At 40.2% G+C, this 15675-nt stretch overlaps 1 protein-coding gene across 6 annotated transcripts in view; it reads right to left on the reverse strand.

Annotated features, from left to right (window-relative positions):
• ZNF532 (zinc finger protein 532) overlaps positions 1-15675 on the reverse strand; it is a 79687-nt gene that overhangs the window by 47535 nt on the left and 16477 nt on the right. For all 6 annotated transcript variants that reach the window (XM_087927420.1, XM_026715401.2, XM_087927419.1 and 3 more), the window contains exon 2: positions 66-2432. In XM_087927420.1, the coding sequence (XP_087783546.1) occupies positions 66-2405 (2340 nt within the window). In that variant the 5' untranslated portion in view covers positions 2406-2432. The remainder of the gene's footprint in view (positions 1-65; positions 2433-15675) is intronic.

A 15675-nucleotide genomic window follows, 5' to 3' on the forward strand; every position in this document is an offset into this window, starting at 1 on the left:
AAAAGTTGTTTTTTTTTTTTTTGCACACGGCAAAAATACTGGAATGTAAACATAAGATACTGTACTTGTCCACTTGAGTCTGCAGCCTGCTGGAAGTGGGTGGCTAAAGATGTTTCATCTTGGAAAACTTCATTACATTCCAAACACTTCAGACTATGCCTGCACAACTTCGAAGAGTCTTCATCTAGAGGCATGGCTGGTGGAACAGGCGTACTTGAAGGAGCTGATATGACTGTCCCAGTTATGCCAGACTGTATCTTTGTTACGGTGTGGGTGCCCATTCCGGTGGCATTCTGAAGAATGGACGACGTAACAGAACTATTGCTTGTGGGAGAAGCTATCATCTGATCGGCAGGAACTGGCTTTAAGATCAAATGAGAACACTGCATCACCACCCCTTTCTCTTTGTGACCCCGTGCGTGAGAAAGGAGGCTGCATTTGTTATAGAAAACCAGGTTTTTTGTGCAGTGGTTACAGGTGACTTCGATCCGCACGCTCCTCCTGTCGTAGTGCTGGGCCAGGCTTTTTTCAAGGGCGAAGGAGTCACCGCATTCCAAGCATTTGTAACCACGTGTGGGTAAAGCGATGCCCGCGTTTATGGGAGGGCTAAGGTTTGGGATATAAACTGGGACGGGGTTAACACTGCTGAGCACCTTGTTGAAAGCCTCAACGACAGAGCTCTGTAGAGAGGACACCACCTGAACCCGAGACACTTTTTTCGAAGGCTGAGAGGCCGCCGCAGAAATTATTGCCTGCTTGATCTGTTGCTGAGGTTTCGTGAGCACTTGGCGGAGTTCGGAGGTGGTCTGAGCACTCTGAGGCAGTAGATTAAGGTTGGCAAGATGGACCGTCTTTGGCACAAGTTTTGCACTGGCAAGGCTCGAGGCGGGCACCACAACTGTTTGCTGCTGTATGGCATTGGCGGCTTTGATGATGGCACTGCTGGCACTTTGCACCGAAGCAGCAGATATGACAGTGGCTTTCACCGTGGTGTTGTTTGCAAGTTTCAGATTGATCACCTGTGAGCCTGCCGTCTTGACAGCCGAAACAGGAAGGAAAGCAGTTGCCACGGGCTTAATGGTGACTTGTTTGGGAGTGAGCTCTGCAGATGCCACCGCGTTGCTGGCTACTGTTGATTGGAGAGGTGCCCTTGGGGGAGAAGAAAGAACTGCAGCAGACGTCGGGGAAGACAGCAATGATGTCACAGAAGCCACCATGGAAGCTGCTTGCTCTGGTTTCCGATTGCTGTCCAAATCAACTTCAGGCAACACACGCGTGACCGTTCTCTTGATCTCCCCCGAGGACGTCTTGATGGTTTTGATGCGCACTTTGGGGATGGCTGGCGTTGAGCCTGCAGGCGATGGCGGGGAACCTTTGCTGCTGTTTTCACTGGAGATACTCCTGGGACTGTCTGGCTGTTTGACAGGGGCCTTTTTTGCACAGTCAATGAGACTCTGAGATTCGGGGGATTTGTCCACGGTGCGGGGGCTTTCACTGGTATCTTTCTGCAAGGGAGAGGATCCCCTTGAATTGGATTGTGGGTCTTTGCCAGTATCCGTGGCTGCTTTCTTAGCACTTAGAGCTGCAATGGCAGCAATACAGGAAGAGAGTTTTGCTGAAGATTTTGCTTTAGTCTGGGAGAGACTGGTAAGGGTTGCTTCTCCTTTCTCCGTGTTTATTTTCCCATCGACAGCTCTGTTTTCAAGGAGTTTCTCTGAGTTTTCTTTAAGCAACTTGTCATCTATTTTCCTAGCTTTAAAAGGTTCATAGTGACCTAAAGGTGATGGGTTTGTTTCCGAGTCTCGTTTAGACACCTTGGGCTTATCAGAATTACCTGAACCTGCAACTCCGTGCTTCATCAAGTTTTCTCCTCCGAGTACTTTTAACTTCTCATAGTCCTGCTGGGAGACAGACCTTGTTAATACGTTTGTTCTGAAATTTCCATGCATGTCCTCTTTATCCGGGGGGTCGTCCACCTCGATTTTTTCATCGTCGTCAAACTCTTCAGCACTTGAGATAGGGCTAAATTGGTTAAAGGCAGATTCTTTCAGTGTATTTTCCGAGATGGAGCCTTCGTCTTTGAGCGATTTGTCTTCCTCTTTATTATAGCTTTCTAGAGCTGATACTGGTAAGAAACCGTTGTGCAACCCGTTGCCTGTGGAATGGTGGTTGTCCTTCTCCGCTCCTTCCGAGGAATCAATTGTCCGCACGTTTTTCACAATGACACTTACACCAACGTCAGATGAGGATGGTGCGTGGGAATCATCCTCTGGGTGGACATTCTGCTTTATGTGGCTGTCGTGATCCTCGTGGCCAGATTCAATAGCCGTTTTGGGGTCAACCATATCCGGTATGTCAAAGGCTGCAAGTAGATCATCAAAGTCTGGAGTCTTCATATCTCCCATGGTCACGTTAACTTTTTAGGAATCAATCTGCAAAACAAAACAAATTTTGTGTCAGCCCCTTCTGTTCTTTCAAAACACTGTCTACATTTCAAACAATACCCTCCTGGTTTTTTAAAAAAAATTAAACACATTTCAAAAACTATCTGTGGAAATAAAGCTTATGTGGGTTTTTTTTAAAACTGGCTATTCTTCCAGACCTTTGTCTCTAATTTATGTTAAAAACTCACAAATATGGAAACTGTTACAATTTTAACTAATATACCAGAAATATTTAATATAATATACAGATAAAACACATCAGCACATCATCAAAATTATCAAAACCACTAATTTTAGCTCTATTTAATGAGTTCACCATATTGCATTGAATGAAAAAGATAATTAGCTTAGAGTATCTGAAAAAAATAATACTGTATGCATTTCACTGAAAAATTCTCATCCATATTCTTTACTAAGCTTAATATTTTAAAACAGTATCACAAAAGTTCCATTAAAACATTTAACTCAATCTCAGTATTCAGTGTAGCTCAATTCCAAAAAAAACCTCTGTGTCTTTCTCTAGGAATAGGAGACAAGAAAATACCTATTAGAGAATCATAATTATAATGTCTAATCTGTACAGGGAAAAAAGTTTCAGACAAAAATTCTGAATAGAAACAGAAATTAAAATAATAATTTTAAATAAGTATATTCAGGGTCCAATGAATGTGAAAGAAAGAATGACGGTGTAAGTATGTTCCAGGAATGGGACAAGAATTTTTAAAAGATTTTCCTCTGTTAGATGAAGAGAGAGAGCGATTAATTTGTATGTACCTAATCTCCTTATGCTACATACAAAAATGGAAATTATTATGTTTAAATATGGATACATTCAAATTATACCAACATGTCCACAATGAAAAAAAAAAAACAATTCTCCATGCTGATGACTTAAAAATAAAAATAGCTAATAAAATAGGAAGCTTATACAGAATAATACATGCGCATGTAAAAAAGCACCATGTATCCAATTCTAATTCAATTTTAAGATTATATGGCCAATTACAAAAGTCAATCTGAATAGTGGGCAGTAATGTGTTAAGAAAAAATAAAAAATTTCCTTGTCTAGTCATGTCTAACTCTAGGGTGCAGTATTCATCTCTGTTTTTTGGTCAGGGAAGCCAGAGTTGTCCAAAGACAATTTCTGTGGTCATGTGGCCAGGATGGCGGTTACACCAAAGGCACATGGAACGCTGTTTCCTTCTCACCAAAGTGTTACCTATTAATTAACTATTAATCTACTCACGCTTGCATGCTTTTGAACTGCTAGGTATCAAGTAGGGACATGTAAAATATCATGGAATGTTCCAATCCTAGAATGGACTATTCCAACCTGGGAATGAACCAATCAGAGTGTTCCACAAAGTTGCTGACCCATGGATTGGTTGATTTTGAGATCCGATTGATTTTGTAATATAGATAATCCTCAACATATGACTATAACAGGGACCAGAATTTTAATTGCTAAGGAAGGCAATTGTTAAGTGAGTCATGCCTGATTTTATGACCTTTTTAGCTATCGTTGTTAAGTGAATCATTGCAGCTGTTAAGTGAATCAGACAGTTGTAAAATGAATTTGCCTGCCACCCCGCACTCTGCTCATTGAAAGCTGGCTGGGAAGATTGGAAATAATGTTCACACAAAAGTAACTAACTTTTTTCAGTGTCATTGTAACTTTGAATGGTTGGTAAACAATTGGTTCTAAAAGTTGAGCACTTCCTGTATTTGGAAGACAGTAATTTATGCCAAACTCAGAACAGTTTGTTTGGGGGACGTTTTGCATGCCTATTTTGCTTTGATACACATAAAGCATTTCTAAACCACATCAAGAAAATAACCGCAATGCCTGGCAATCACTGTAATCAGGATGTGTAAACCAGGATTTGGCAAAATATTTCAGAGATAAATGCCAAAATACTGACAAGGGTGAAACTCTTGCAAAATCTTTAAAAACATTGTGAGATTTTGGCAATGCACACAATCTCAGGAAAAACTGGATTTTTCATTTGAAGTTTGCAAAAAATTGCCTGCTCTGGCTATCAAAAATAGTTTATACTAGCTCTATATCTGTACTTCACAACGAAACTATGCGATTGGACTTCGTTTTGGGGGAGGAAAATAAGGAGAAAAAAATGTGCCTCTGCCTACCAGCATCCATCGGTATTCAGCTGGCTAGCGTCCTGTCAGTGTTTGGAAAATGAAACATGGAAACTGAAACAGTATTTGCTGTGTGAGCAAGGAGGCTGGGCGTGGCTTAGCTCAACTGTTCTGTACTAAAGCAGCTTGGTACTGTGAAACTAATACTGAAACTTCTCTCCTCTGTTGTGTTTTGCATTTGGAACAGATTTCTTTTCAGGTGGGGAGGGGGAGTAGAAATCCTTAGCATCAGAGCATGTTGATAATAATATAGGAAATACTAATGCTCTGATGGTCATTTCAAAAAATCCTTTCTTAGTGAGCCCCTAGAAGCCAAGAGGAACATACGTGCCAAATTTCAAGTTTGTAGGCTTTGTACGGTTCTGGAGATTTTGTGATGATGCATGAGTGGTATTTCGCTTTTATATATATATATAGATTTAATTTGGGGAGTTCCACAGACATGATCATACTTTGTGAGGGCCTCTGGTTGATGATCTCTGCTGTAAACCAGCGGGAATAAATGGTGTTTGGAGATAGAAGCAAATCAAGAAAAAATGGTATCTCAAAACATCCCTTTCTAAAACCTCAGGCATATTTCAAGTTTTGCTTCTTTTCTTTTATGAAAAAGTTCCTTGTTTCAAACTAATCGCAATCCATCTGTAGAAAGTTAGCACCCACCACTCTCCTAGAAGAATGAAATATTCTATTAAAAAGGCAGAATATTATATTTCCCTGGATGAGAAAAGGAGAAACATGTTTTTAAAGACAAAGCAGGTCCCTGCCCCCACTTCAGCTCCAGGGTGATGGGATTAAGACATGGCCCTCAGGACATGATAGGATTACCCCTCTACCCATCTCACCACATGGCACCTGGGAAGATTACATCACCTAGCAAGATTCAACCAAACTTGGGACTCAAGACAACCTACAAAGTTACCCCTGCATGGCCCCATGGGAGTCTGACAACCAATCGGGATACATTTCTTTCCACAGGAACAGGAAGTGAGTTCAAAACCCAACAGAGAATATAAATCTGTGTCCCTCTCTCACCCACGTGCTCTTTTTTTGCCCAGGACCTCAATGTGGTCCTGTCCACCATTAAACCATCTTGCCAAACAGTCTCCATGTTTCCAGTGTCTTTCTTCCCGCTTGGAACTGAACCCAGATGAACATTTCTTCCAACACATCTTAATCATAAAGTTCATATAATGCTAAATCAAACTAGAAGCAAAGATAGCAGGTAAGGAAGAGGGAAGACATATGAACAATCAGCTTATCCCACCCTCTCTTTTATCTTTATAAATCGCAGCTTATATATGCTCTGAAAGCGCCTACTGTGGCAAACAAACTAGTAAATCAGTGTAAGTTTAAATGGACTCGGCAAAATTATTTGAGCCACCTGTTTAGATCTGAGGTATAAACATCTGAATATCATAGGCAAAATGAAGAGTTGGAATCGAGTGAACAGCTTACATACCAGGTGACTCAAAAATCCTATTAACAGCAAATTATGAGGCTCTATTTAGCTGCTCCTCCTCCTTGCTTCATTCAAATTTTCCATTACAATATCTAACAACAAAAATATTTCCTCCAATATTTTTGCCTTTTTATTGAATTTGCTCTCCCCAAATTAGGTAATCTGACAAAACCAATTGGTACTCTTAAAAAATGAAAAAGGACTCTACTTAGTTTGCATTGCTGCAGTGGCAACTCATTCTCTCCAAATATTATTGCAAAACAGAGATTATCATAATTACATTTGCTGAAGGATGATCTCAGTATAAATGCCAAAAAGATAAAATAACCCATCAAATAAAATCCTTTTATATACCCATATGCTAGTCATTTGCATGAATGTATGTTAAAGCTGTGCAGCAGTTTAGACTCAATTCCAAAAATTGTACCAAATTGTGCCAAGGACTGCAAAGGGCACCTATCTAAGCCCGACTCATTTAAAGAGTTTCAGACGCGTGCTATTTTGACGTATCACTTTTTCTGAATCAAATCCAAAATACCGTACAGATAGTCCTCGACTTACAACGGTTCGGTTAGTGACTTTTCAAAGTTGCAACGTCACTGAAAAAAAGTGTCCCATGACCATTTTTCACACTTACAACATGATCAAAATTTGGACAACTGGTATGCATGTGTGACGGTTGTAGCGTCTCAGGGTCATGTGATCCCCTTTTGTGATCTTCTAACAAGCAAAGTCAGATGGAGAAGCCAGATTCACTTAACAACTGTGTTACGAACGCAACAACTGCAGTGATTCACTTACCAACTGTGATGAACCAGGGTGGGATACAAAGGCAACAAAGTCACAAAAATAGGTTAAGTCCCTTTAATTCTTTCAACTTGGCCTCCAAGGTCCAATTATCATTGACTGGAAAAAAAACTCCTCTACAAACTGTTGCAAAAAGGAAGAAATTCTGTTCAAACTCAAAATATATATAAATTATAAATAGAAAAAACAACACAAACCACACTGAACAAATTAATGAGACGAGGCAGGATAAGGGCTATCCACAGATATCAAAATACACACACACTGGGAAGGACGCCAGGACTCAGATAAGAACTGACAGACTAGAATTATTTCATGCTTTGCTTCCAGCACTGGGCCATGTTTCTCCTTGAAGGGGGATCAGGGCCCTTTCCTCCCCCGTAGATCATGCCATTCACATTTCTCCCTTATCTGCTCCTCCCTGCGTGCCCTAGGATGAAGACGGGATGGGCCTGGGTCTTCCTCTGAATGCCCAGCCGGCCTATGCCCTTCCCCATTTTCCTCCACAACCTCCGAAGCCACACTCCCACTCCCTGTCGGCTGTTCCTTCTCCCCCTCGGAGTCAGATTCTAACAGGGGCATGACACCAACTGTGATAGGAAAGGTTATAAACTAGGGCAAATCTCACTTAACAACTGTCTCACTTAGCAACAGAAATTCTGGGGTCAATTGTGGTCATGCTCAGATACCCTTAGATGCTGTTGCCCCGCTCCATCCAAAAGATTATTAACTGATATAGAATCAAATGATGTTAAGACCCAAAGTCACCAGAGATGGGAATCAGTGAATACTACCACTGGTTGCAAGACCCACTTTCACAGTTAAAAAAATAAGGTGGAAGGAAGAAATCTGTTTTACTTTAATGAATCCGCATATTCATTGGATAAATCTTTAAATGAAGGTTCTGCAGTCTACTTTCAGCTAACAAGAAAGCAATTCCAGATTAAACTGAAGGAGCCATGGTGTCTGTCAACTCATAAAATATTTCTATGGTCGTTTTAGAGTTGCCAACAGAAAGGGAGGGGGGAAAGGATGTTTGAAAGAGCAGTGCGGCAGCTTGGAAAGTGAAAGTGCATTCCATGCATAGTTTTTTCAGAGATAGTAACTAGGTGACTGCAGTTTCTGCTGCGCAAAAATCTGACTGGAGAACATGATTGATGACTCTTGGCTATGGATGTGTCTCATTGAAGAATATGAATTACGATACACCCAGGGGGTGGAGGGAAAACCAGGGTCAAGGGTGAAAATGAATTATGCATCTCAGAGTCGGCTACACCCAGGCAGTGCCGGACATGTTAACTCCCAATGAATCCTTTGAAGTTTTGGAAGTTTGGTTCGAGACTCAGGATTTAATTGGGGTAACTGCTGGAATCCTGACAGCGGCGCAGTGGTTAGAATGCAGTATTGCAGATTAAGTCTGCCGACTGCCAGGGGTTTGATCCTCACCGGCTCAAGGTTGAGTCAGCCTTCCATCCTTCTGAGGTCAGTAAAATGAGGGCCCAAATTGTTCAGGGCAATAGGTTGACTTTGTTCACTGCTTAGAGCAAGGGTGTCCAACCTTGGCAACTTTAAGACTTGTGGACTTCAACTCCCAGAATTCCTCAGCCAGCTGGCTGAGGAATTCTGGGAGTTGAAGTCCACAAGTCTTAAAGTTGCCAAGGTTGGACACCCCTGGCTTAGAGTTTCCTGTCAACCTTTCCTGCCTGGCAGCCCAGCGGGAGGAAGAGGGGAAAATTCCCTGAGAGTGGCAGGACTTTTGTGTGTAAGGGGAGCCACCGCTTGCACGAGGGGAGCCTCCCATGCTTGCATGCGCTCGCCTGCCACCTACACAGGCCAGTTTCAAACAGGCCACAGCCCGGTAGTGGGCCGTGGCCTGGGGGTTGGGGACCCCTGCTGTAAAGCACTATGAATTGGTATATATGTCTAAGTGCTATTGCTATTGCTAAATCCTTCTCTCTCAAATATCAGTGGGTTACTTCATGACTATGGAAGATCTCACACTTCACCAATGTACTGTGACCACATATAAGGAATGCAGAAAATATTTTCCCAAGCAGAATTTCCAAGCAATTACACAGGTAGTCCTGGATTTACGATCTACAACTGAGCCTAAAATATCTGTTGCTAAGTGAGACATTTGTTAAGTGAGTTTGCCCCATTTTACAACCACTCTTGCCACATTTGTTAAGTGAATTGATGCAGTTGTTAATTTAGTAACAGGGTTGTTAAGTGATCTGACTTCCCCATTCATTTTGCTTGTCAGAAGGTTGCAACAAGTTGACCCTGGGACACTGCAATGGTCATAAATATGAATCAGTGGCCAAGTGCCTGAATTTTGATCACATGGCTATGGGGATGCTGCAATGGTTGTAAGTGTGAAAAATGGTAAAAAGTCACTTTTGTCGTGCAGTTGTAACTTTGAACAGTCACTAAACAAACCGGGGTAAGTCGAGGACTACCTGTATTCAATCAAACAGGGAGAAGTAAATAATTGCTTTCGTTTTTCTCCCATAAAAACAATATTGTCTGAAATGCGTTAGTGTTGTACAGATCTAGTTCTACAATTCTTCCTCAATTATTTCCTCTATAACTTGCTGCAAAAAAGACGGAAGCTTTGCCCCATTGGTAAATAAGAGTTGCTTAGCAACAGGCCTTAAGCAACCTAATGTGCTTTGTAGTCCCATTCTCCCAATGTGGAAATATGCTCTGTTAACTTCAGAGCATAACTTCCTACGTCTCTATGTAGGAAACCATGAGAGATCAGCATAGAACAGCTTCTTATCTTGTACATTAAGCCCCACCAAGCCTTTCTTACGTTGTTCTTAGCTGGGACAATACTGTCCCAGTTTCCTGGCCTCAGTAAAACCATTTCTATGTGAGATTTTATTGTATAATTGTCCTGCTTCCTCTATGGATTTTTTGAGGATCCAGATAATATGGCAATAACTTTGTAATCCCCCAACGTTTCCCTACTATTGCACCTATCTTCTGCAATAATTGTTTTAAAATTGTTGGTGAAGGGGGCTAGAAACAAACAGCAATGCAAACACTGACCTGAAAATAAGCAACTGGAATGGAATGAGAATTGTTTTCAGAGAAACAAAATGATTCTCTAAGAATGCTTTTCTTTCTGGTGCGATATTCAACTGCAAACGGTGAACATCTCTGGGGGCCTTTGTGCCATGTCAAAATAGTTTTCTTTTTGTTTTACATTAAATAGATATTCAATTAAAAACAGCCAATACTTCAGAAGATCTTACAAAAGACTACAGAGATTATCTGGCGATCTCATGACATATCAAAGGATTTAATTTAAAAAAAGAACAGATTTGTTTTAATTTAGAATCTCAGCGACACCATTTTCAGCGGCAAAGTCTCATGCCTTTTGCAAGCAAGGTCGAGCTTTCTCTGACCTTACAAAATAGGAAATATGCCACAAAACAGCAATACATCTTACTCAAGTTAAGCAGGATGTACTTATAAAATGTCCTTGGTTGCTTCCAAGCACAAGGTCAGATTGCAATAACACACATACACGGGGAGGGAGAGAGGAAGAGGAAGGGAAGGAGGGAGAGGGAAAGAGAATTTTTAAGTATCCTTTAAAACAGGGGCCTCCAACCTTGGTGACTTTAAATCTAGCAGACTTCAATTCTCAGAATTCCCCAGCCAGCTTTGTATGGCAGAGGAATTCTGGGAGTTGAAGTCTGCCAAGCTTAAATTTGCAAAGGTTGGAGACCCTGGCTTTAAAATGAACACAACAATCAATTTCAACCAGTTTCTCTCTTCTTTCTTTGAGGAAACAGTTTAAAAATAAGGAATCTGGAATTTCCTTCATAAGGGTGCCCCTGGCTTCTCTTGGTGCCTGCCAGTCTTTTAATATTCCCCCCCAAATTAAATAAATTCATTTAAAAAAAATAAATAGGAAGCCAACATGCTAAATAGACAAATATGATCTTCTAGGAGCCTTATTTACAATAATGCGCTCTGAGCCCATGATATTAAAATATTTTTTAGAAAACAAAAATGGTTCGCTTGCAAGTGTGCCCACCTGATCTGGAAAAAGATAAACCTTAGCCAGTATCTTACTCCAGAGGTGATGACAGAGTAGCAGGTAGCTTTCTGATAAATTGCTGTGATCAGTAAAACTAATCAGAAAAAAGTTGGATTATACAGTCTTATTGCAATGAATAAAAATAAAGGAATATCAGAATGCTCAATTCTCCCAGGCAGACCTCAAAGTCACAATTTTGGAAAAAATTAGGCTTTAACAAGTGGGAGACTGCTGAACTGCAGTTGTAACATCCTACAATTGTTAATTGATAATATACTTGCTACCTATCTCATACATAACCTGCATTTGAATCACCAACCTATCTTCTCTTTCCCCACAGTTCCTCCCAATGTAAAATCTGTCTCACCGCTCTGTCAGGCTGATGAAGGGATCTGCAGCTACAAATGTGTCCGCCTTTTAATAAAACGTGTTACCCAGAAAAAGAACCCAGACAGTGGGATTCATAAAGCATATGTTACCGCGAAGACTGTCGGGGATACAAAATTCAGATTCATGTTGCTTTATAGCATTATTATAAATGTCGACGTTGGGCTTGTCAGCTGGGAAACTGGCAGTTGAGGTTTAAACCTGAGTGCCACACAAAGGGATGAGCTCCCGTCCTTGCCCCAGCTCCTGCCAGCTTAACAGTTCTAAAGCATGCAAATGCAAGTAGACAAAGAGGTACCACTTTGGTGGGAAGCTAACAGCGCTCCGTGACGTCATGCTGGCCACATCTCTGCGGAAATATCTTCAGGCAGCAGTGGTTCAATAGCTTTGAAATGGAGATGAGCAATGCCCCCTCTAGCAGGCAAAGAGTAGCAGAGTAAAATCCACAGGGGCTCCTTTACCTTTACACATATATAACCTTTTCCCAAGTTTCATTTTTAACTTGAAAGAAAGGGATGCTAATGAACACATACTAATGATATATCTAGCACTGTCATGGAACTAAAAATTAGGGTCTGGCAGCTCAGGCTGCCTAATATACTTAATAATAGATGCTATTCTATCTTAATAAGTTGTAAGATCCTGCAATGCAGTACAAATGCACCAATGTTGGGTTATTCTCATGTAATGTGTTCAACTAGGGATCTTGACAGGAGAGTACTGTACATGTCATAACACTACATGAAATGCTACCGAATTGGAACTGTTTTATTTGTAAAAGATTAGAAAATATGCAACTGGACAGGCAGTTGAAATCACATAACACACTAAACCAGAATGAAGTTTATTTGGCTTTGGTTTGGCATACTGTTTGTATTCAGTCACTGTAGCTTATTTGAAAAATCATAGATAAAATAAATTATGACTTAAGCAAGGATATAAACCAAGCTTCAGAAATGTCTATGGCACACCGCTAAACAAGAAAAATGAAAAGAAAATAGTGAACACAGTATATGATAAAATCAAAATTAAGCAGAAGAGTTATTGGGAGCTTTGATTTCAGCATTCAAAATATACCTTGGGGAAAATCTTCCTCCAATTAAAATTATCATTGTGATTTTTCTCCAAAGTAAAACACTGCAGATGAATACAAGCATCTGCAAATAATATTTGTCTTTCCTTTAAAAACTAAGTAATCGAATTGTAATAATTTTATTGATATGTTTGTGCTATTTAGATTATTATTTTTAAAAGTGAAACTAACAGAATAGCAAAGTTTGTGAAGGAAAAGTCAGATCTAATGGCCTAAACTGCACTTTCCAATTCTGTATTTAAGAAAATATTTAAAAGCAAAATCAAGTTTCTCTTAAGGATACATTAATATGCTTCTTTATTAGTAAAAATAGCATTACAGATTAATTTTTTCTTTACTTAAATATCTAAGAAACTATTAAAATATCCTTAATTATATATTTTTAAAAAAATCATCAGTGTTAATTTTTCAGTCATTGCAATTTCCCTTATTTTTAAATGTGACTGATCCAAAGAAAATATGTACTTTAGTTTTCAGCGCTCTTCAATGGAACATCTGGAATTATAGAAATTAATTTAATTATATACTAATGCAACCTAATATGAAAACATTAACTGTTTTAAAAGAAATACTGAATTAACCAAAAGCAGAATTTTATTTTATTTTTAAAAAAATACATTTTGTTTGTTCACGTTCAGAAAAATTTGCAACATCAGTAACTAGCTTGAAATTGCTTTAATTTTCGTGGGAGTTGAATTAATCAACTATGCTCTAGTTGCATTGAACCTCCTCTAGTAACATGGAAAGATATCTGTGAAGGATGCTTTACATTTAGAAATCAATACTAAGCAGGAGATTGGATTTGATGCCCTAAATAGTCCATTCCAACTCTAGGGATTTGATGATCATTTGCAACCTTTTAATGTATTGTTTTCCATAGCATATTGAGGCAATATACACCATCAGTTTTCTGAACAGCAGGATACACTTCATGTAAATGTGGTTCATAATTACTTTCATATCAGCTAATACATCATACCTTAACTAGATGTCTAAGGCTGCCTTTGCAGTACAAATCTTAAGCAATAACTGTGAGGCTTAAGTTTGGACACTAGAATCATAATATTGGAAGACGTCACCCTTCTGCTCAGGGAGACATTCAAATGAAAGCATCTGTGACAGATGGCTGTCCAGCTCCTGCTTAAATACAATGTCCCCATAGAAAGAAGCCCATCAACTCCCTCAACAATTAGTTCCACTGTCAACCTGCTCGTATCATTTCCGGAAGTTTTTCTTAACATTTAGCTGACTGAAACTCATCCTCTAGCTTGGGGTTTCACAATGTTGGGGATTTTAAGATGTGTGGACTTCAAGTCCCAGTGTTCCCCATGGCTGGCTGGGGAATTGTGGGAATTGAAGTCCACACATCTTAAAAGTTGCCAACATTGGAAAAACCTGCTCTAACTGAATCTGTTTCTTGAACTATAGAATATTTTTTTTTTAAAGTAAATATGGTTTTCTTTTATGCAACACTCCTTGAGGTTCTTGAAAAGTGATTTGCAAGCCTGCTTCCCAGTCTTTCTTCAAACCCATTTCCCCCAGTTTCTCCCTGATCATCTTCACCGTTCTTCTGTATCTGCTCCAGTTTCTCTGAATCTTTCTTAAAATGTGAGGATTTATCAAATCTTAGTCTTGAGGTAGATTTTGACCAACACAGAATAGTGGGGTATTATTACTTCCAAAGGCTGTGCCTCCTTCAAAATAAAGGCAGTCCTTGACTTATAACCATTCATTTAACAACTATTCAAAGTGACTTACAACTGGTTCTTGCACTTATGGCTGCTGCAGCACCCTCATTCAGGCATTTGACAACTGCCATGTATTTACAATTGCAGCATCCAGGGGTCTTGTGATCACCATTGGTAAATTTCCAACTAAATAAATAGGGACAGCAAATTGACTTAACTACCACATGATTCACTTAATGACCACAGCTTTAAAAAAGGGTACAACTCACTTAACGACCACATTACTTAGCAAGAGGAAGTTCTGATCCTAAATGTGGTCATAAGTCAAGGACTATTTCTATTTTCCAAATTCCTTGAGATACTAAGGTCAGGCATACCTCCTCCTGCCTGTTCTGACCCAAACCCTTTTCCAATAAGACAAACAATAACCAAAGGGAACAGAAACCTTTTAATGAGTCTTACGAATCCCCAGTTAAAAGGCTGCTGCAAACTAATTAACCTTGATAAGCACAAGCCTCGTCAAAACTGTGCGAGACTGCCAAGAATCACAGATGAGAAATATTTCACAACCCAAGAGTCTTCAAATACTAACTAAGATACTGCAAAGTCCAGGAGGCTGGAGTTTCAAAACGTTTTTGCTTCCTCCAAAGAACGTCTGATTCACAGCTGGCTTTTATCTTCTTGAAGGAGGGACCATTACCTTGCAGCCTTATTCCCGAGTTGCCTGTGTGGCTGCAGCTGTTCTTTCCTACGAGCAGCTCTGCGTGCACTTGGCTCAGGCTCCTCGGGAACCTCCTCATCACTACTGCCAGCCCCCACAATCTCTGAAGGCAGCAATCCACTCCCTAATGGTCCTGGCCCCTCATTTGAGTCCTCGCTCTCCTCAGCCGTCCGCATCTGCTGCCGGCTAACCACAACACTGCCTTGGTTTCTGCTTCAGCATATTCAGCACGTTCTAAGAATTAGAGTTCCAATAGACCAAGAAATTGAAGATGGCTGGACAGAAGGAATGAAGTGGTTCTAAGCCCTAGAGTTTCCTGGATATGCAACAGTGATGTCAAAACAATACTCAAATCCACCTTTTTGAAATGTTATCTCATTTCTTCAGGTGGTTGAACTTCCTAACTGGGTTATGGATCTAATCAAAACAAGTCAGGATTTATTGATATGATAGCAGAGACATGATAGCAGAGATCCAATACCTAAGAGACTGCCACAAAGAACAGGGGGTCAAGCTATTCTCCAAAGCATCTGAAGGAAGGACAAGAAGCAATGGGTGGAAATGAATCAAGGAGCGAAGCAACCTAGAACCAAGGAGAAATTTCCTGATAGTTAGAACAATTAATCAGTGGAATGACTTGCCTCCAGAAATTGTGGGTGGCCCAACACTGGAGGTTCTTATGAAGAGATTGGATAGCCATTTGTCTGAAATTGATAGGTCTCCTGCTTGAGCAGGGGGTTGGACTAGAAGACCTCCAAGGTCCCTTCCAACTCTGTTATTATAGTATTATAACCATACTTTTTCAGCCCTTGCAGAAGGGACTGTCAAATGACAGAAGCAGCATTCTTGCCATTTGGATCCAGGCCAT

The sequence above is a fragment of the Pseudonaja textilis genome, chromosome 2, assembly GCF_049901715.1.
Source record: "Pseudonaja textilis isolate UNSWEBS1 chromosome 2, rPseTex1.2, whole genome shotgun sequence".
Taxonomy (NCBI): domain Eukaryota; kingdom Metazoa; phylum Chordata; class Lepidosauria; order Squamata; family Elapidae; genus Pseudonaja; species Pseudonaja textilis.